The following is a 23,195-nucleotide window of genomic DNA, read 5'->3' as shown; positions in this document are numbered from 1 at the left end:
GACATTACAAGCGGCTGTTCCGATGCTCTTGGTTTTCCTCATGGCTGTCACAGATCGCGCTCTCGTTTGTGAAACTTGAGTGATCAAGGAAATGATCCGGCAAAATATGGCCGATCCCGATCAGGTTAAAAATGCCTTGATCGGCCAACCGATCCCGATCTTTGCGATCGGCTCGGGACATATGTATCTTAGTATGTTCAATCCCTTGGATCGAACTCATTACCTTGGCGTTAAAGTGCCATGATCAAACCATTGAGTTAAAGGAAAGCTAATTATTATTATTTTGTCAATAATATACATTTTTCTGCCCTTTAATATTTTCTTCAAGACCAGATTGCTTAAAGTAACAGAACAGACCAACTTGTTTTCCTTGTCTTTTAGGCATGTAGAGATCAAAGACTATGTTCGGGTTTATATACTGTAGATGTGTGAATACTCTATAGAGTCTGCTGCAGTCAGTTGGAAGCCTGCGAAGGCTGCCAAACACAAGACAACCTGCCAACAGCTATATCTTTACATGCATTTCTGTGGAAAACATTGCAGTCGGTTGGTCTCTGTAGATTAGAAGCTTGATTTTCGGATTTCGAAACTGACTTGCTCTTTCGTTTTGGAGTAAAGACAGAAGTCTGGGGCTCAGACTGGAAATAACAGGTTTTATAATGGTGCTTTTTTACGGATCCCTGCACGTATTTTCAGTGCATTTGATCCGTACGTGCGGTCCCTAGGAATCCCACCCACGACCTTGGCATTTCAGTCCCATGCTCTATCAGTTAAGCTTTAGAGAATGTAAACAGAAAATGAAAACAGATTTACATAAGGTGTTTCATGTGAATTCTCTCTATCTAAAGTGATTTACCATGGCCATAAAATGTCAAGGTCATGGGTTTGTATCCTGAGAAACATGCAAACTTAAAAATGTACTTCAAACTCCAGTATTATTTGTCTCACTCCTTATAACAACACGCACTGTATGCTTGACAAGCTAAATTGACATTTTTAAATCAATTATTACAATTGGTAGTTGTTGTGTTTACACTCGAGCTTAATTTCACAAACAAAACAAGTTTCTTTGTTTTCTTCATCACTGACAAAAAGGTTTAAACATAAAAGCCTCCGCCAGCTGCATAAGTGTAATGAAAAATGACAGGGACAGGAAGATTATTGTATTTATACAGCCTGTTGCCTTTTTTCTGGCTTTGAGATTGTCTCTCTTTCTTCTCACTGTGGTTTTATCCCGAAAGGAACCTATCATGCTTTCTTTTTAAACTGTGATAAGTCCTGTCCGGATCACGTGTTAGTTTGTTGTTTTGATCCAGTCTAATTGGAGTTAATTTGTATAATTGGTGCTCGGAGTGTGACGGTTGTTTCCGGCTGAACTGAGTCAGAGACAAGCAGTCCAAACGTGACATGGCTCAATCTGTAGCCGAGTGTCTTATAATCGCTCCTTTCGTAATGGTGTCGTCTCCTCGCCGAACGAGCGAACGGCGACTGACTGATTTCTTTCCTCCCCTCTCGCCATCGTACGTGAACAGAGGTAAATAGACTTGATTAACATGAGCGCTAATGGCCGCCGTTGGGCGTGTATGTGTGACAGTTAAATGATGCTGTTGACGGATAGATGTTTAAGAGCCGCTCGCTTTTCCATTGTTATCGTTTTGGAAAGCGTAATGAGTATTTTGCCGGTTAATGGGCTCTCCCGTGCGAAGAGGTCTCGGAGGTAAGTCGTAATTGTGCTCTTCTTGTACCTGATGGAAATGCCCGGTGGGGTAGAAAGGCTGGAAAATAGAAGGATGCAGATGTTGAGCTCATGGGCCTGGGGAGAAGATGACACTGATGGTATTTTAAATCACTTATTAATTGAAGCCTAATAAGGGTTTTGTTTTATTCTTTAAGACCTACTTCTGTTATTTTAGTTTGTTGAAGTTAAAGTTGGAACAGGCTTTACGTTTTAAGATATTTAGTATAACAGCTCTTGGTCTATTGGAAATTAAATTAAATCAGGCGGTGAGAAATCCTTCAAATTTTTTAAATATTAATTTCTTTTGTGATTATTAAGAAATGATAACCGAACGATAATCAATAACAGCTCATGTTACAACAACAAATACAATGCCCAATCTTTAGGCAGCGAGTAACTGAGATGAAAAATGGGAAATGTCAACGTGTCCTGTCGGCAAACGCGGTTATTTTCAGCATAACAGGTCAAGCTCTCGGCCCGGCTCTATATGCTTCTGGCGGTGCCTTGTGTTTCTCAATGGGTTCACTGGTTTGGAGATGAAAACACTCAGCGAGTGTTTGGTATTTATGAGCCACGGCTGGAGCTCCCAGTCGGGGCAGACGGCAGGGTGAGTGAGGGTTAGAACTGACCTTTTAGATGTGTGGAAGGTGTAGTTACCCCACATTATATAGTCTATAGATTGTTCGTCGTCAACTTTTCAAAAGCATGTGCTCAACACAAAAAGCCGGCGACTGTGTTTGTACCACTAGAGTGAAGGAACAAGGACGGAACACCCACAAAGCTATTTACGGTTGAAATTCTGTAAAGACGGTAGTATATTTTCTGTGTGGAATAAGGTTTCCACATTATTTGATTGTCATGTTTATGATTGTTTATGAAGTGCATGAGTCATTAAGTGTCTAAATGTAACTTTCTTATGCTGCGTGGTTTACTGTACGTTGCAACAGACAAGTGGGTTATGAACACTAGATACTCATTTATCTTGAGGCGACTCTGATGGTTTAAGCTCTCCGTGTCCTCTCGCTGAGTGTAATTTGGTTGTTTTCCTTAACTCTGTAAGACATAGTGATTAAATTCAGTCAATGTCTCTTGTTTGCCCACCCTCGGGGGTCAGAGAAACGTTAAACGTCCATTACAAGAAGAGAAAAGTTCGGAAAACTTCCTAGGCACTGGCAAAAATACGTTTAATAATGCTGGTGCTGGAGAAGAGTGGGAGTATTTGTTGTTTTGAAGTAGAAGCCATTTGGAGACTTAAAGTTGCTTTTCGTCCGTCTATACTGTACATTTTGTTATTATTTATTTCCAAATAACGTCCTTTATTCTGCCGTAGGAAGCGGGACTGTCATCAGTTGTTTCTGTGATGGCTTATTCGCTCCACCATTACAAGCAATTTCATTTCAGACATGGTTTTCATCGGCCGTGTTTCATCCCCGCGATGCTCGGAGGAGGACGGCAATGTTTTTAGCTTTATTTTATTTATTTAGCTTTGACTTTCTGCCCTCTCCTCACATGAGTGTCTTCATTTGTTGTGCGAGGGATTCTGGAAAGGGAGTACTGGCAATATTGAAAATGTGATACGGCACCCGCTGAGGTACACCACTTAGCTGAAATGATCATTTTAAACCATGTTATCATCAAGTCTGGTAAAAATTCCTTACCTTAGGCCACATCCGCACGAAGCCACAGCTTTCCCTATCCAATCTTTTTTCCTTTTCACTGCGTCGTCTCAAGAAATATCTGCGTACAGACACAACCACTGAAACCGACTACGATTTAGTATACATTACGACTGGGCGAAAAATCTATTACGCGTTTTTAAAATGCGGTCGATTCAATATCGATTCTCAAAGCTATAAATAGATTTTATTTCATTCATATTTCCGCACGCATCGAACATTCATTAACGTGAATGTTATTGCTACTACTATCCACTAGATTTCACTTTTCTTTTTACAACGGGTGGATGTTACAACAGGAAGCATATTCGACATTGTTACTTCATTAATATAGCGGATGCAGGTGTGTCGTCGAATTTAACGTCACCTTCACATAAAAGGCAGCGGTTCATATGATTGCAGTCCCTCTTTACAGCTAATTTTGTGAAATTTAGTTTGTGTACTGTTTCTTAAATTGAAAATAATCTGTTCTGTTTTAATATACTCTTAAACTGTGTTTAAAGTTTAACATACAGGTTTGTGGGTCTTCATTTCTTTTTTTTATTGACCATTGTAATGTGATATTAACTGATCTTTTTTAGGGTTTAAATGTTTATTTTTTACGTAATCAAAGCGCACCATAACATATGTAAAATTCCCATGACATTACTATCTGATACCGTCAGCGTCCCACGATACCAACCAGCAACACATTTTTCATAAGTGCACTCTCTTTCCTCCGTGTCTCTCTCTCTCACCTTCACTCTCCCGCTCAAAGCGCGAACCGCAATCCCTCCACCGGGACCAAACACATAGACCAGTGGTTACAAAACCAATTACCAGCAAACACCAGTCCCATGAGCCACAGATATAAACCCGGAGGAAGCCCAAGAACATAATCCAGCTGGAGGATAAGAAAACATTGAATCCATCCATATGAAAAAGACAGAATCTCGATGTCCGCCTTCGCGGGAGATCGATAAAGTTCCCAATCAACCGCAGCATAAGTGAATTTGGAAAGTTTCTGTGTGCTATAATTGCTGTTAGACGCACCTCTTTCGATAGCAACGGCGGCGCGGCTACAAACAGAAACAGATACTTGATATTGGATTTGTCTCAACTAACCGCTGTGGACAGAACGCTGTAAACATATTCACTTAAAGCAGAAGAAGTGCTGACACTTTGGTTTGGTTAATATAAAACTTATTAGATTTATGTTTCAGAAATATGATATAGTTGGCAGAGGGCAAGGGTCTGAAAGAGATACAGAATAGAGAAAATAATGAGAGTGCCTGGCAGAGAAAGAGAGATGGAGGGAGTGATATAGAACAGGATTGAGGGTGTTTCGGCATCACAAGTGCTCAGGCACAGGGCGAGATGTATTCAGCTGTCACTCAGACGGGTTTTACGGGTCTAGTACATACTATCAGTGTCTGGATAACAGTCACATGCTATTAATCTCTTCTAGACACTCTCTCTTTCGCTCTCGCTCAGTTTGTATATGTCCTGGCCGTAAGGGGAGAGTTTGCAAGCCTTGGGCCATTTTGTACAATCCATACTATATACACTCACCTAAAGGATTATTAGGAACATTTACATTTATTCATTTGGCAGACGCTTTTATCCAAAGCGACTTACAAGTAGTTTTTTACAGTGACACATTACTGCAGAGCAATCAGGGGTAAGGTGTCTTGCTCAAGGGCACTTCAGTCATGACCTGCTGGCACTGAGATTTGAACCAGCAACCTTCTGATCACAAGCCCAACGCTCTTACCATTAGGCCACAACACCTTTTCAATTAATGCAATTATCTAATCAACCAATCACATGGCAGTTGCTTCAATGCATTTAGGGGTGTGGTCCTGGTCAAGACAATCTCCTGAACTCCAAACTGAATGTCAGAATGGGAAAGACCGATGATTTAAGCAATTTTGAGCGTGGCATGGTTGTTGGTGCCAGACGGGCCGGTCTGAGATTTCACAATCTGCTCAGTTACTGGGATTTTCATGCACAACCATTTCTAGGGTTTACAAAGAATGGTGTGAAAAGGGAAAAACATCCAGTATGCAGCAGTCCTGTGGATAAAAATGCCTTGTTGATGCTAGAGGTCAGAGGAGAATGGGCCGACTGATTCAAGCTGATAGAAGAGCAACTTTGACTGAAGAATCCACTCGTTACAACCGAGGTATGCAGCAAAGCATTTGTGAAGCCACAACACGCACAACCTTGAGGTGGATGGGCTACAACAGCAGAAGACCCCACCGGGTATCACTCATCTCCACTACAAATAGGAAAAAGAGGCTCCAATTTGCACGGGCTCACCAAAATTGGACAGTTGAAGACTGGAAAAAATGTTGCCTGGTCTGATGAGTCTCGATTTCTGTTGAGACATTCAGATGGTAGAGTCAGAATTTGACGTAAACAGAATGAGAACATGGATCCATCATGCCTTGTTACCACTGTGCAGGGTGGTGGTGGTGGTGTAATGGTGTGGGGGATGTTTTCTTGGCACACTTTAGGCCCCTTAGTGCCAATTGGGCATCGTCTACATGCCACGCCTACCTGAGCATTGTTTCTGACCATGTCCATCCCTGTATGACCACCATGTACCCATCCTCTAATGTCTACTTCCAGCAGGATAATGCACAAAGCTCGAATCATTTCAAATTGGTTTCTTGAACATGACAATGAGTTCACTGTACTAAGATGGCCCCCACAGTCACCAGATCTCAACCCAATAGAGCATCTTTGGGATGTGGTGGAACAGGAGCTTCGTGCCCTGGATGTGCATCCCACAAATCTCCATCAACTGCAAGATACTATCCTATCAATATGGGCCAACATTTCTAAAGAATGCTTTCAGCATCTTGTTGCACAATGTCACATAGAATTAAGGCAGTTCAAACACAGTATTAGTATGGTGTTCTTAGTAATCCTTTAGGTGAGTGTATTATCCAAGCTTTGGGGAAGTATGCTGGAAATGCACGTGCTGCCAAAACAGCAGCTGATCCAAGATAATGACAATTTGAGATATCCCACAATCCCTCAGTGTAAAAGTGGATACCTTTTCCTGTACTAGCAATGTCACGCCAAGAAACCATTGTTTAGAATTCACATGTGTGTCTCGGTACTTTGTGTTTTTCTTAGTCTGTTTCTATGTCTTTGGCCTGTTTGGCAGGAAGCGTGACTATGATTAATGTCAAGGCAGTGGTCCTGTCGAGGGCCAGAGGCAGACAGATGTGAGGAAGAGTAGAAGTGAGGAAGAGAAGGACGTGAGCATAGTGGGAGATGAGTTTGAAGAGAGGAAGAGGCAGCAAGCCACAAATCTTTGTCAGGATAGAGGATTCCTGCCAGCTGGAGGGAGGAAAACAGTCAACACATGATACACACGCATGCCAGCGCGGAAACAAAATATGTAAACTTTGAGCGGTAGATTTATCAATGCATAAACACAGGCTATCATTCAGAGGAAAAAGGATGGTTTTGAGGGTGTGCTCATGCTATGTTTGTTTCTATAAAAACTAGCTCTGGTGCGATTGCTCTGTTAGTGCGGTTCATTTGTGTAAGTGTGAACGCTGCCACCCAAACCCTGGTGCGCACCAAACAAGCGAACCGAGACCGCTGAAAAGATGGGTCTCGGTCCACTTTCAAAGGAACGATAACAATATACGACCCAAAAATCAAGTGATTTGGTAATATAAAAGGATTGATTATTAAATATGTGCTTGCGCATGTAACAGAGGAATTCCTGCCGCCATTTTTGACTGCTTTAAACACTTCATGAGGTCTTCGCGAGTTACCGGCTTGCTAAAAATACCCTCATATGCGCAGGCATACACTGAACATGTATAACCCATGCAGCACTGTGCACACAGCATTGTTTAGGAAATATAAGTTCAGTTTTAAAATATAAATGATAAAAGCTGTCCAATCACGTTGTGACTTTACACGTAAGCTGTTGGGTTCAATATCTTTGACTAGCTGTTAAAATGCAAGTGCGAACGCTAAGCGAACCCAAACGAACCGAACTACAAGTATGAACACGCGTTGTATTCATTGTTCCAGATCAGGTTTCAATATTCACTTTTTAAAATATTTTATTGTATAGTATTTATTCATTAGTATTTGTTCATATTTATTTTGGGAATTATTACATTTTAAATACCAATAAAGCTATGAGTATTGGGCCCTGAAGTGCAAAACAAAATTGCAAAATGAAAATGCTCTATATTGTGGCATATGCATGTCCTTCCTCATAATGTTGAACATACTTTCTGGATATCTTATTTGACAGGAATTTTGTCCAGCAGGAGCTATCCCATTCCAACGTTCATAACTTTTACAGTTTGATCGATTTGTCATTGTGATTCTTTGTTATTTGTTTCAGACTTGTTGATGTGGTTTCTGACTCATTCTGTTTCTAGAATTGTTGTTTTTTGGTTTATTATTTTGTTTATAGATTCAATATTGCGTTTACAGATTGTTTTCAGATTTGTTATTAGTTTTGCAAGTTGTTGTTTGTTTTGCACTACTTGGCCATCATAAATAATTATATTATGCATTTGTGTATATGCATTGTGTTTATATACATAGATGGTTTCATCGGATGCACGTGCCTGTCCCGAGTATTAAATAATAAATATTTGAATATGGGTCCTGTAGTTTGGTCGCTTTTAAAAAGATGACTTCTAGCGGTTTAGCTCGGTATTGCATTCTAAATTCAAAATATTGGAGAGGCAAGCTTAGCCAAGTTACGATTCTGCTTGGTTTCTTTTGCTTGTTATCAGAAATGATCTGCAGGAACTTTATCCTTCGCAGATGTGTAGCGGAAGGTACGTGCGGGCCACAAAAGGATGCCTGCGCAGTAATGTTTGTTCATGTTGTTGCTTTGAAATCATCTTTAGACACTCAGGTCTTCAACAGTGGCAAGTCTGTCTGGTGTGTATGGGAAACATACCATGAAAACCTGAAAGCCTCAGCGATGTGTGTGTTTGCTTGTGGGTTTGTAAGGGCAGGGATTGGAGCTTCTGCTGTGCTTTAGATAAGAAAATTAAAAATTGATCACAAAGTTCTCTCTCTCTCTCTCTCTCTCTCACTCACACACACACAAACACACACAGCGAGGTTGGTAATCTCAGTTTTGCTACACAATATATGGAATGGTAAATAACTGCTAGCTGGGTGTGTGTTGAGAGAGAGAGAAGGAGAGAGAAAGGTGCTCTGTATATCCTCTCCCAACAAGGGGATACCAAACTGCGGAAAAGCAATTTCAACTCTCAGCCTCTCCATAGCTGTGTGTGCGTGTGTGTGCACACAAGCAGTAATTTCTAATGTGAAGCAAAGACAGGCAACAGAGCAGGAACCAGAGAGAGCGAGAAACTCAAATGCGGTGATGCAGAGCAAGGTGGCGCTTTTCTTAAGTCACCATTTTAAAAGCATCACATGGAAGTTTGGTCGATATAAAGAGCTGCTCGAGTTGTGTTCAAGGAGCCATATCATACCTGCTTGATGTTGCTTCTCTGAAGCTAAGAGTTCTGCAAGTTAAAAAGTTTCGTCATAGTAAAATGAACTCTTATCATAAAATATAAAATACATTTGGATTTGTTATGATATTGACCTATTTTTCCTATGTGTGCGGTTTAGGGTTTAGTACACTCTATGTGCGAGGACCAAATGTATTTTTTTACCTTGATTTCTTTGGTCATCGTGAGGAAAACAGCCCATGAAACACACTAAACCTATCAGCAATACTCTCTACATTCTCATAAAAACTGCTGTGTGTGTGTTACAAAAGCAGCTGAATGGGGCGAGAGAGAGAGAGAGAGAGAGCAAGAGAAAGAGAGAGATGGGTTAATTTGGAGCCTGTGCATGTTCAGTCAGGTGTATCTTAAAAACGAAGTGGCGAGACACACTGTAGCCATTCAGAGAGCTTGAACTGAAAATGGACTTCCATTGCAAAGGGCAGTTTCTCACAAAGCTATTAAACATCTCCGATCACCCTCTCGCCCGTTTCTTTCATCATACACCGAGCGTGTCTCTCTGTGTTTGTGCTTGGTTTCTGGGAGATGCAGATCAATTCAGCAGCTAAGTACACACAGCAGGAATGAGGGCTGTTTGGAATGATTTTCACTTCGTTTTCCCTGCTGTCTCTTTTCAGCTCCCTCCATTGTTCCCATCATGCATCAGGTCAGCTCTACGATGAAAAGCATCACGTTGTCATGGCCACAGCCTGAACAGCCCAACGGGATCATCCTCGACTATGAGCTACGCTACTATGAGAAGGTAAGATGCCTGTGTGTGTACATGCAGCATCACCGACTTCATTTTTCTCTCTGCTCCTTCATCTGCATTCCTCTAGGGATTTATGGATGTTCTTTTGTTTGTGTGTCATGTTTCATTTTAACACTTACAAGGGAAAGCCATAATGCAGGACTGAAAGTGGGTCACACCTGATGAATGAGGGATTCAAAGAATCTCCAACCCCAACCCTAATTCTTAAATCTGATTGGTTGATAGGACAGACCATCCAGGAAATTGACTTTGAGAAATGGATGTCATTATACAGTAGGCGGAATTGCGATAAGAATTAGTTTCTAAGTTTCAGAAGAAAAGCTTTGATTCAGGAATTTTTCAATGAAGTCAAATGAACGATTCTTTATTTGGCCCTCCTTCAGAAAACAAGCAGGATGGTTTTCACTGGAAATGTTTTATGAAATCCTTCCTGCATAATTAAATGTGACATTTTATGCAATGGTTTCGCGTAAATTCTTGTTTTATTTTTTAAAGTGATCCATCAGACAAAGATAGACAAAAATGCTAAACCTGCACAAATATGAGCTGCATCAAAGTCCAAACTATGCCAAAGCTACAAATATGACTGTGTACATTTATTCTGCATGTACTGATACATCTATAGTTCTTAAAGGGACAGTTCACGCACAAAGAACCATTCTGTCATCATTGAGTCACTCTCAAGTTGTGCCAAATCTGGAACGGCAGTGATGGGCTGGCAGCTGGGTTCGGTTAGTTCTCTGGCCGGTCTCTGTAGAGAGACCGTGAAACACAGAGGCTCTCACATCAATTACACCTAATGATTCCAGAGTTCCCCTTCACGCACACACACTGCATCCCTCGCCTCTTTTAAAGGCATTACGACTCAACAACAGAATATGATGGACATACGAAATGATGCACATATACACACTCACAAGCAGTTATTGCCATATTACCCGTCTGATGTTTCTTTGAAATGTTGTCGTCATATACCACCCAGCCGGTGACATGTTCAGCCCAGGACCGATGAAAACACTCAGTGCTTTTGGAGCCTTCCACACATTTACAGACTGATTGGTGTTTTCAAGGCTGTTATCACTGTCATACATAAACATTTAGAGTAACAGCCTTTCTGCATTTTTTATGAAATATGCAGGCTATTCGTACAGCGGTGAACCGTTTCTATTGCAGGACATTAGAGGAGTCCATAAGACAAAAATTAAGAGGCCATTCCACATTTTTATTCCGTGAGCAGTTCTAGATGTCTGGTGGCCATTTCAGCCCAGTGTTTGTTGAACTCCAATAAAATAAAAACTCATGAGGAACATAGTCTTCCAACAGCAATGTGAAAGAGAAATCCAGTTTATCACTGTATACATTCTACTGTGTATACATCTATAGAACTTGAGGTCTGAAAAATATAGAGCATCTTTTCTGTTATTTGGACTTGATTCTCCAGTTTTTGTTTAAAATTGGGTAGAAATATTGTTAGTAGACAAAAACCGTTGGTAATAAAACTAAGCATTTTTCATATGTGTGTGTATATATATATATATATAAAGGTAAATTAAGAAAAACTGAAAATGCTATTCTATAACAATGTTTTCTTTTAAAATATTTTATATACATTTTTATAATTTATATATACAATGTGTGTTTTCTGTGCAGCTGCTTGTGCAACCAACAATGCAACATATTTAAAATGAACTATGTATAAATGAGCTTGAATTCAAATAAATTATGCAGTAAAAATGCAAAGACAGATCGCTTGCATTGTAAAGAATAGCTACAACGAACACCTTTGACTATTATTATATTATTCGAGGATCAGACACACTCGCCCAATTTAAATCTAGATTAAAAACGCATCTTTTCAGCCAAGCATTCACTTAATGCAAATATGCTAAATAAACCACCAGGAGATGCTGACATTAGATATTATTTACTAGAATAGTTGGATTTATTGTATAAAACACCATGTAGTGTGTTTTACCCTTTCTTGGGTTTTTCGTTTTTCCCCTGTAAAGCTGCTTTGGAACAATGCAAATTGTGAAAGGCGCTATATAAATAAAATTGAATTGAATTGAATTGACTCCACATTGTGGTTGATGTTAAAAGCTGTTGTGGGATGAAACATTAAATTTTTTTCTTTTGATAGACGCTTTTATCCAAAGTGACCTACTCAAGGTATACATTTCATTAGTACGTATGTTCCTTGGAATGTTCCCCGCAACCTTTGTACTAATGGAGCTACAGAAAGACTTTAAGCTAAATGAAATGATCAGTCGAAAACCAAATTTGCGCACAGGTACGCATGCTTGTCCTGTCACGCGGTGAACGTTCTTCCTGTGCGTGTGGATCTGGAAAATGAATCTTTGCATATTGCCGTTTCTGAAATGATGTTTGGCGAGATAAATAAGCTGCATTATGAAAATGAGTTTAATCAAAAGCGCTAGGATAATAATATCTACTGTATATCCGGAGTAATTCTCCCGCTCTCAACAATAGTTTACTCAAATGCAAATAGAACAAGTGCAGCGCTTATTTTCTATAAATATGCATGCCTTGTAATCACATGCTGATTTATAAAACCGATTCGAGAAGAGGAAAGGTACTTCAGAATCAGACGGCACACGGAAAATATCACTGATGCATGTTTCTTCGTCCTTGAAAACATGAGTGATGTGAAAAGCATATTTTGAGAGCTTGTTTGTAGTAATTCAACATCATCTGCTTTTTGACAGCTTATATACCGTCTCGTTCATGCAAACATTTATTAGCGTTTTTGCTTTTGTGACAGGTTTTTAAAAGCTTATTTACATGGTCCTGATAGGGTGTATACATGGACACTTGTGGAAGAAAGATGTTCATGAGGTTGTTCTGTATTGGTGGAAAATAGGCCACCCCCACTCTCCAGCTCAAACCAATCAGAGATTAAGGGAAACAGAAGTCAATTTATTTAAGGTTAACCCAGACGAAAGGTTGAGACTGCTTTCTGTAACAAAAAATAAATAAGTAAAACAAGGGCTGTGACCACCTGTCAAGTTATGAATAATAAATGGGGTTCAGGACAGTCATACGGATGAATATATTACCAGCACAAGCCCGGTTTTAAGGCTTGAAATCAAATTCTGTGGATACATCGTCTTGAATATCAAAATGCAGAGCGGCACGTATATACTGTAGGAAGGAATTGTGGGTAAGTCTGAACGTTAGAGCCCTGATTAGAGGTCCTGTCACTCATCACACACAGTCCGGTTTCACAGCTGCATGTGATTATTTTTTACCGCATCGAAAAGTTGTTGAGACATTTCAGTCACCGCCAGGCCAACACGGGCATTCATGACTTAATTTAAACTTAAGATAAAATCAGTGTTACGTTATATATGCACAGGGACTCTGAATGAGCAAAGTTTTACAGGATTTACAGGACATTTGACTGGTATGCTTGGTTGGATAGAATCTGCAACAGATGTTCAGCTTGCGCTTTGAATACAATTGTCTCGCCTTGTCTAAAGGAGCTTACACAAAATGTCCACGTCTAGCTATTGGGATTATAAGTAACTGGAGAGAAGACATGTATGTATTTAGATTGTTAAACCATGAAAACATTATTGTGCTTTTTAGGGTCACCGATTCACTTGTGTGTTTTAGAAAAGCCTTGATTTTTGTAATATGGCGGCGGTGTTGGCACATAGAATGCAACGATAAATGTATGTCTGCAGTTTATTTACCTTAATTCTCCCTTTGCAAGCCATTTAAACATTTCAAGTTTGTTGCATTAATAGGGTTCATTCTTTCGAAAATCCAAATGTCATAAAGAGTGCGTTTACGTGCTCTTACTATTATTGCTTAATAAGCTGATAACAAGTAAGGTCATGTAAGTAAATGCGAAAATCGTTTTTCTTTTATCAGGGCTCAGATTTTCAATGCATGTAAATGGCTTTACCGGTTTGCTCCCAGTTTTGTTTGTGCACATGCTGGCATCGCAATAGTTAAAGCCTCAATAGGAAGGATCAGTAAAATAACGTAAAAGTCCGCTATTGAATGGCAAAATGAAAAACTATTGTTGCAAATGCAGGTACTGCGAACATGAGAAGATATATAAAAAACAGCTTCTGAGCGATTTCCTGTGGCACTTTTAATTACTGGACAGACGATCGGTGGTGACGCCACTGCACACGATAGACCTGGCTAGTCTCAAACTCCCTTGTTAACACGGTTTTCTGTATAGCTGGTTTATTGGTATGCATGTAAACTACATTTTTGATAGATATCCATTTATCGCACAGATTTGCTCACCTTCATGTCGTTCCAGATCCGTTTGATTTTGACTTTGTTGAACATTAACACCGTACAAACCTGCAACTTTGTAACTTTGCAATTTTTCATAAGCATGCACACTCTCACTATAACCTTTACTGTCTACATTCACTCATGTCCCTCGAGGGAACTTTACGCTGCATATAGAAGTTTGGCTAACTTGTTTCAAAAGAGCTGCAGGCTGCCACAACATCGCTGTCAATTATCAGCAGCAGTTGTCAGTTTCAACTACGCAAAAGGATACGGAGCATCTTCACTTCGACCATCTGAGATCTGCCTCACTGAGTGAGATAACTGACTGGACCCGGTGGTAGTTTTCTGGGACAAGGGTTCAGGAGTTTTCTAACCTCAATCACGGAGGCTAATAGAGAACTGCAGAAGCTCTGGCCCTCTGCCACTTATAAATGCAGTTGTGTTCTGGATAAATGGAGTAGTGGAGTCTGTGAGGTCTAAAATGAGCTACACAGATCTCCAAGACTGAACACATGCAAGTAAAGGATTTGTTCAACTTGTGTGTTGGAATGTAAACGTTTGGGTTAATGCTAAAATGTGATTTAAAGCCTTCACCAACTGCAACTAAGCACAAATTTTATAAGAAATTTTCTGTCATCATTTATTCTCCCTCATGACGTTCAAAACATGTATATCACTTTTTTTATCTGTGGAACAGAAAAGAAGATATTTTGAAAAATGTCTCATGGATTTTGTGTCCATACAAAAACGTAAACGAGGACTTACCAACAATCTTCAACACAATCTTCTTATTTTGTGTTCTGCAGAAGAAAGAAAGTCAAACGGGTTTGGAATGACATGATCGTAAATGATGAAATACATTTTTGGCTGAAAATTCACATCTTGCTTCTTTATATGCTGTACAATTCCCATTGCACATAATGATTCCCAAACTTCAGAAATAAAATAAAAAATAGAGTTAAAATGCAAAAGAAAGTTTTTGGGGGAATTTTATAGTTTTATTTAACACTGCATATAGGAATTTATAGTCTGTCTGATATTTGACTTGCATAACCTTATATGTTTTGCTTATAGTCAGTATTTTTTCTTGTACAGCTGCTTCGTAACAATGAAAATTGTAAAAGCGCTATATAAATAAAGTTGACTTGACTTGACAAAGAAAGTAGACCTTTTTTACATTCCAAATGTGACAGGTAGCCTTTAACTGAAGTCTGTGATTATACTCCCTCCTTCTCAAATTTGCATCTGTGTGCTTCGTGACACAGAGAAAAACTTGCTTTGGAAAGGTCAGAGTCCCTTTTAACTGCAGTAAGAACCTGCACCTGTGTGTGTGCGTGTGTGTTCGTGTATGTACGTGCTTATGTGCGGTCGCGACTGTTGTGCTTGCATGTGTGTTCATTTTAGCCCAGAGGTAAGGGATTATGAGTCATCTCATATCCCTGTCTTTAAAAATACATTATGCTTCATTCAGAATGTCTTTCAGTTAACATGCCCACATTAGTCTTCATAAACAATACTACAATATTACATTTCTCTAATAGAACGCTCTATAATAACAAGCCCACGCACAGCAAAATCATAATCCATAAAAGCCCACGTACACGGTTTGATCTCTGCCTACAGCTCTGCTCTTCTCCACAGTCGGCTGGTGTTTTTTCCATCTTCTCTCTCTTTCTCTTGTGTATCCATTCGCACCTCGAGCGAGCAACATGACGTGATAAAGCTAGTCCGCTGTCGTCACGTTGCATGCTAAGTGGGCATCATTGGTAATTTTTTTTAATTTAGCAGTTTCACGTTTTCTTCAGCTAGGACGTTATATATTTAAACGTGCTTGGCAAACCGGTTGGGCTTAAATGTTCTTATAAAAGTCTCCTAGACTATACCTTGCCTCTCATTTAACAATAAATATTTAAATTAATAACTATTTATTTAGTTTTTAAACTATATATAATTTGCATTACACGGAAATGGCCTGGATAAAACGCCTCATATAATCGGTATTGTTAATAAAATGAGCTTATAGAAGCAGCATGTATTTAACACATCGTAATACAATCATGTCATTGTGTGCACGCTGGCGGTTGACCGTGCAGAGCGTTCTTCAAACGATGCCGCTTTGTAGGACAATGGACAAACACTAAACGTGCTAATGAAATAACCGATTCGTGATTTTCAGCGAATGCCATGATCACTTATATTTATATTGCACAGACATTGAACAAGGCCACTGGGACTCTCCCCATACATAATAGCCTATGCAGTAGTATTAATACGCTATGAATTTTGCCTTTTAAAAGTCGTCATGCATTCATTTTCATTTAGTCATTTAGCAGATGATTTTATCCAAAGCGACTTACAAAGAGTTCAGGGTGCAATAAGCCATATTTCATACAAGAGCAATAGGTGCTAATACAAAGTTACTAGTTTCCACAAAAGCTAGACCACTACCTGTTGAGAGAAAGAGAGAGGGTTAGTGTACTATTTTTCTTTTCTAAAAACATATCTTCTACCGACTGCATATAGACATGTGCCTATTCATTTCTAATTCTACATATCTTGCACAGTATCTATATTTATTTTAACCGGTGCCATCTAGGCCATTTTATGCCTAAACAGCACATTCACAGTAACTCGTGTGTACGCGAGGTTTGCTCAAGGAACTTTTTGCGCACGCGAAAGTCTTCAGATTTATTTTTTTCCGCCAATGTCCCTTCCCACGGCTCTGCTTGATTTTATGAGTTACGTTTGTTGGATTAACTAATGCATCACCACAATTGTGTTCAATTTATTTAAGAGTGTTTTAACGCTTTTTTGAATAAACAAATAGTTTTATTGAGAGTGATGTAGTTGTTGCATTGGGTCATGTGTTGTAGACCGTGTAATACACTGCAGTTTTCTCGCTCTTTACTCATTCACCGCTTCACAAATTCAATTTTTTTGTGTTTTGCTGGTCTTTCAAGCTTGTGGTTGACACTTTACTTTTGCAAAGCTCTTCTCATGTATCTCAATTTGCGAGGTGCAGAGAGAGAGTGTTGGCTCACAGTTTTATCTGCACTTACGTTATCAATAATACACAAGCCCATAAAACGCAACACTCTCTTTTCTTCAAGACAACAGACTACTGCACATAAATATCACTTTATGGTGGTTCTCTTTAGATGATCAAAGATTGAAATATCACTTTATCATAATGTAATCTCTTCCTTAGTCCTTTTCTGATGTAATTTCATCCAAGCCATTTGTGATTACTATTTCATGCACACGTGTGAGAAATTGCACAAATTTCCTCCTTCGTCCATTTCTAACTTTTCTGTGATTTTAGCTAAATACTTCTTCATAGCTCTCAGCGTTATGCAATGAGCGTACAGTGCATGAGATCCAGCGTTCAGTACTAAAGTCTGCAGTTATTAAAGATATGAAAGTGTTCACAAGGCCAATACAAGGTTTTGTTCCAGTTGAATGAATTCAATCTCGAGTTTTCAAAGCAGCCGATCTCTACGTGCTGCAGTGCATACAGATTCGAACCCACAGCTCGACACAAACTGGACCAACGGGACAGATTATTATTTGGAAATGCTGAGAGACTTTTAAAATGTACACCATAGCCAATTTATGTATATAGTAGGTATATCAACATACTGTATATCTGTGTATGTACTTAGGAGAGAGAGATTGAGCGAGAGAGACACCATATAACTAATGTGTTTTATTTCCTAGATTTTATAGATTGTTATTATCTATTTGCAAATGAATTTTCCACCACACTGTCCCTGATGTGCATTCATGTTTTTATGGTGGTAAGTTTTAGAGGTCCTACCAGGTGCAAGAAGAGGTGGCATGTGCCACCCAGTTGGGGGAAGTGGCACTTTGCCACAGCTAGCGGTGTCACGCTCACTAAAGGATGTTGGAGATCGTGTGTGTGTATGCGGTCTGCGGTCTATTAACAGAAAGACTGATTTGACACCAACCCCATCCGCGTTTGTGTGATCGCCTGTGTGTAAGACAGACGCGTTCCTTCTGCAGGACAGATTGCTTTGCTGGTTTGAGGGAGGGTAGGGAGGAACGACACCTGGCTCCTGCCAAAACAGTCCCACAGCTCGCAGAAGACCTGCTGAGAGCTTTGTCTGTCTTCCCTGGCAGGCACTCCAATTGGCTGCCTTCCATAAGCCCCTCCCACTATCTTCACCATCTTGAGGTGATAGAGGGGGGGAGGGACATCCCATAATCCCCATTTGACTGACAGCGGGAAAAGGCCACTCGTGGGGGGGTATAGGGTTGGGGGGTGCTTTACTGCTGGGGAAAGTGCAGACATATTTATAAACATCTCAACAGGAAGTATAATGGCACGCTAGCAAACATGCGGCTTCGGTCGGAACAGAAAACAGTCTGACAAGAAAACTATGGTTTTAAGAATGCAACATGTATATAGAAAATACAGACGTTTGTAATCATATGGTTGGTTTAGAAATTCGTATGCAAGTGTTTTTTATGGTGTGATGGAAAAAGCTATCAACGAAGATAAATCTCTATCGCTATTTTATATCATTAATATAAATAATATAAAATATTGTACTGTATTTTAATCTCATTTCAGATTTTATTATTATGTTGAAATTAAATCGCTTGGTTTACTGTCACTTTAAGGAACGATTGTGCATAAACTGTTCAATGTCTGACATGTTTTCGGGCAAATTGTAATCCGTAAAATACAAACATGACTACATCAACAAAATCTAAAATATGCAAAGTAAAGCTTAAGATTTCATTACTCAGGTTTAATGAAGCCCCATAGGTGATGTACAGTAAGATTCTTAAAGGGCTAGTTCACCTAATATCCATCAGTGATGTTCTGTGTGTGCTTTTGTCATGCCAAGCTCTCAAATGGCTTCATTAAACAAACGAGTCAAATTGGCTATTTCTATGCTATAGTTTTATAACATTTTGATGTTCTAGTAGCTCAGTAGATGCAGCATTGCGTTTGCGGCGGTTGTGGGTTTGTTTTCAGGAAACACGCATATAAAAAATGCATAGTTTAAGTGCCCCTTAAAGTGCCAAACATATAAATGTAAAAATGTTTAAACTTAACACTTTCCGTCCATGTTTGCTTTCATGTTTATTTTAAAAGCCTTGTTAACATTCTTTGGAAGTCCTTAGTTTGTGTTTCAGTATTGGTAAGACATGAGGGCGAGTTATATTATTGATAGATTCTCCATCCTGGTCAGCTGTTCCTTTAAGAGTCCATTTTTTTAAATGTTCCAAAAATGGACAGCAGGCTCCATCATGATGCACAAAAACCTGATGACGATATCTGCATTCATTTATTAATGGCACAGTGTCTCACGAGCATGTGTTTTGAGGGTTTTACATTATTTATCACAATGCTGAAGTGCACTCGACCAGAGGTGACATCAACCTCCGAGATGCTTTTAATTCCTCCTCAGAAAGCTGCGGATCTGAGTTATCACCAGCTGTGTGATGATGAAAGGTATTAAGACATATACTGTCTTGAATCTTAAACTACAGAAATCCATCATGCAGGTTTTGAACCTGAATTATTAATTTGACTGTTTTCCCGGTTATTATTATTAGTATGTTGCTGTTGTTAAGAAACAGATTTCGCCTTCGGCCATCACAGTGGGAGATTTTGGGTGCAGCGTGTGCTTTTATCCCAAAGGCTGCTGTGAATTTTGATGAGTCCTTGAAAACTAAACTGAGCGTTGATGCGCTTGTGTCTGAAAAGCTTTGCTGTATATCATCTCGTTCCTTTAAAGCTTTAAAAAAGTTTTTGTTTAGCAATTGAGGTCGGCTCAGATTTTTGTTGCCTCCTGTTTATGTGCTAGATTTGACGTTTTACTGTCTGTTCTCTTGCTTTTATCTTGTCTTTTACTTAATTCCGCAGAAAACACAGAGTTGAGCTCATTATGGTTTAGATTTCGAGTTGGTAGGAAGGCAGAACAGATCAAATTAAACCCGTTGGTGCAGTAGACTCTTGTTCTATTTTAATCTCCTTTTCTCTCCATTATCCTGTGAACGTGCTTATAATACAGCGTTTTGAAAGGTACACAGAGTATAAAGTACTCCCAGGGTATTTCTACTTCATTAGTATACTTCAGTATTATTTGGGGAAATGTATGTGAACTAATTACTTTTTACATTTTACAGGAAAACATCTTTATGCTCTTATTTAGACTTTTTAAGTACAGAGTACCCATATAAAGATCATGACATACAGTAAATCTGTCTTTATATCATATCAAATCTCTTTAAGTGCCAAATGTATGTGCCCTTGGGAGAAATTTCTCTTGCTTGTGGTCATGCTTTTACAAGTTGTTGAAGATATATTCAACATCATATTTTTGTTTTTAAAATATGTAAAAGCTATAAGCCGTTTTATGAAACATGCCACCTAATTTCTTGTCGTCTTTTCAGTTCTGCATCTGTTGTGCTATGTGTCTTTAACTGACCAGTGTTGTGAAAGAGAAAAAGAGAAGTCTAGATTTGCTCTTTGTTTAGTCTTATTGTTCTCTGGTAGATATATCTGAGATTCATTTGTATAAACTAATGTCAAAGAGTTGAAAACTAACCGTGTTGTCTCTCCTCAGGATTTATCAGAGGCGAACTCGACGCAGGTGAGGAGTCAGACAAACACGGCTCGTGTGGATGGAATGCGCTCAGGCACAGTGTACGTCATGCAGGTTCGCGCCAGGACAGTCGCCGGGTTCGGCAAATACAGCAACAAAATGTGTTTCCAAACCCTCACAGATGGTATGAACCTTCACGCCAACACCCGTGTGTGTGTTTGTGTGTGCAGTGGCACTCTTTGCATCTGGCTGATTTTATTCTTTTAGCCCCTGTCGTGAACGTACACGTTTAGATTTGTGTCCATGAACTCTTATATTCTCGATATTCATAGTTTGTGTGTTCATCATGGGATGGTCATGTGTGTGTGTTTGTCGTGGTTTTGACTGTTTTCCAACCAAACTGCTTCCAAAGGATTTTTCGTGCAGTCCATGTGCAGCCAGCTTTCCCAGAATGCTTTGCTATGATTAGTGAATTATGTAATTAATCATTATTCGCATCTTGGGGGTCTGTGCAGAGTGGGTGGATGATTCTCCCCCTCAGTGTCTGTCTCTCTGTCCATCCATCCATCCATTTATCTAGATGTAGGTATACTAAATTCTCTTTTTACCCACAATTCTCAATTCTCATATTTCTTCCTTACATTTTTCTGCCCTTTGCTTTCTGATATTTGTTCTTTTCGTTTTCTGTATTTTTTCAGAATGTATTTATCAGTAGTTATCCTTCCTCTCACAGCATAAGTGAGTCTGTCTCTCTCTCTTTCTAATATAACCTCTGTCTCTCTCGTGGGTTTGATTAATGGTGCTGTATCTGTAGTCCAGCATGTCCTGTCTGATGACTATGCCAGGGACACACATACACACTGGATGCCAGGGGGACTGGACTCTACAAGACATCCGCCAGGCAGCTGGCCCATTGCTGACACTCATACACACGCGCACGCACGCACACACTTTATTTGTCCAGCTCACCCGCACATTTGGGCTTCATTTTTTACACACAGCCCTCCTTGTCTCTGCTGTCACACTGGTGTAAATATAACTGAACTGCACAGCTAATGTGGGACATGCTCACATTAACACTGCAGATCTGACGTGTCAACACGTGTAAGTTGATGTGAAACATGTTCTCACGCGACTGTTATATGCAGATGTACATAAATACATCAATCATGCAAAGCACACACACATGCATATGTTCTTGCAGCATTCCCTTAGTTCAATTGGTTGATCATGGTGTTCCAGTGTAAATGTTGTTGGTTTTTATTCCCAGGGAACACATACTGATAATAATGTATTGCTTGTTATCCAAAAGTCACTTTGGATAAATGCATAAATGTAAATGCAGACCTTCATGCATGTGCAATGCCTCTGAAACACAGCAAACACACAAATCAATCATATATTTGTACAGACACAAATGCTTTTAGATAAGGGCTCAACACACCGAAGACAAGCCGTCACTGATGAAGACAAACAGCCTTCTACTGTGTGTGTGTGTGTGTGTGTGAACATGTGTGTGTATGCGCATCCGTGCCGTCATACCCGCTAAAGTCATTAGTGGCCGCGTTCACCCCGTGCCAGCTGATGGGCACATCCACTGGCATTTTGCCATGACACGACATTCGTAAAGACAATTAGCACCAATCATCAGGGAAAGAAGTTCGTCTCACGCACACCCTCACCTCTTCTCTCCGTGCACAACACACACACACTCCCGGGAGTCTCTCTTTTGTTTTGACAGCCAGGTGTAATGACGAAGAAATTATTGCGTTAAATGAGGTGTGTTTTAGCCCACGTACACACAGAGACTCTGTGTTCCTGTTGGGTGCTACAGATCGAGTCAGCCTATCCCGATCGACCATCACGTTTTTCTGATTGCTAAAATCTTGTATTTAACAATACACACACACTAACAGGCATGTTAGGTACGTGGGCACACAGCATGTAAGACCTGATTTAAGAGGAACTTCTTTTTTCCTTAGTGTCGCCCTGTTTTCAAAGTAAGCTGAACATAGACATCCTGATGAAAAACTAAAGAGACAGGGTTGGCGATCTTACCTGGTCTCCAAGCTTGCTCAGGCTAGTCCGGTTTTGCTTTTCTCAGCTGGCCAAACCAGTTGAGAACGTTCTTGGGAAGGTTCTTAGCGTAGACTAGCAAACCATCTTAGGGGGATTGTCCTTTTCACTTTAATTAAAAATGTCATTTGTTTGGGATATATATATATATACTTTATATATAACCTTATTATATGTAACATTATACAATTATGTTTAGGTTCGTACACCACAAAGGTAAAACAAAGGCATATAAATTCACAGCAACATGACGCTAATCACTGTAATTAATGAGTTCATTTACATAAAGATTAATTAAAAAGGAGCTAATTTAAAAATGAATTAATTAACATTTAAACGCATGTTTTTCTCAAAAACTCAAAATATAAGCAAATTACATGAAAGCCACAGCTGTGAAAGACATTTGATGATAGTCAAGACTATATGGATGGGAGGTCAGAACACCACCGAGATGTTTTAGTGGTAAAGTCTAGTTGTAGAATACTGTTTTCTTTATCTTCCTTGTGGAAGTGTGTGTGTGTGCATGCTTTGCTAGTAACATCCAACATTTTTTGAGAGGCTCTGTGAACCGCCATT

At 39.6% G+C, this 23,195-nt stretch overlaps 1 protein-coding gene across 1 annotated transcript in view; it reads left to right on the top strand.

Annotated features, from left to right (window-relative positions):
• Positions 1 to 23,195, top strand: part of ephb1 (EPH receptor B1) — a gene marked incomplete at its 5' end in the record, with an annotated part of 173,947 nt that overhangs the window by 123,952 nt on the left and 26,800 nt on the right. Inside the window, 2 exons of the mRNA XM_079453230.1 lie at positions 9,551 to 9,675; positions 20,565 to 20,727. Coding sequence (XP_079309356.1) covers positions 9,551 to 9,675; positions 20,565 to 20,727 — 288 coding nt within the window. The remainder of the gene's footprint in view (positions 1 to 9,550; positions 9,676 to 20,564; positions 20,728 to 23,195) is intronic.

The sequence above is a fragment of the Barbatula barbatula genome (assembly GCF_947034865.1).
Source record: "Barbatula barbatula genome assembly, chromosome: 3".
In the NCBI taxonomy this organism is placed as follows: domain Eukaryota; kingdom Metazoa; phylum Chordata; class Actinopteri; order Cypriniformes; family Nemacheilidae; genus Barbatula; species Barbatula barbatula.
This window is presented reverse-complemented; position numbering and strand designations above follow the sequence as displayed.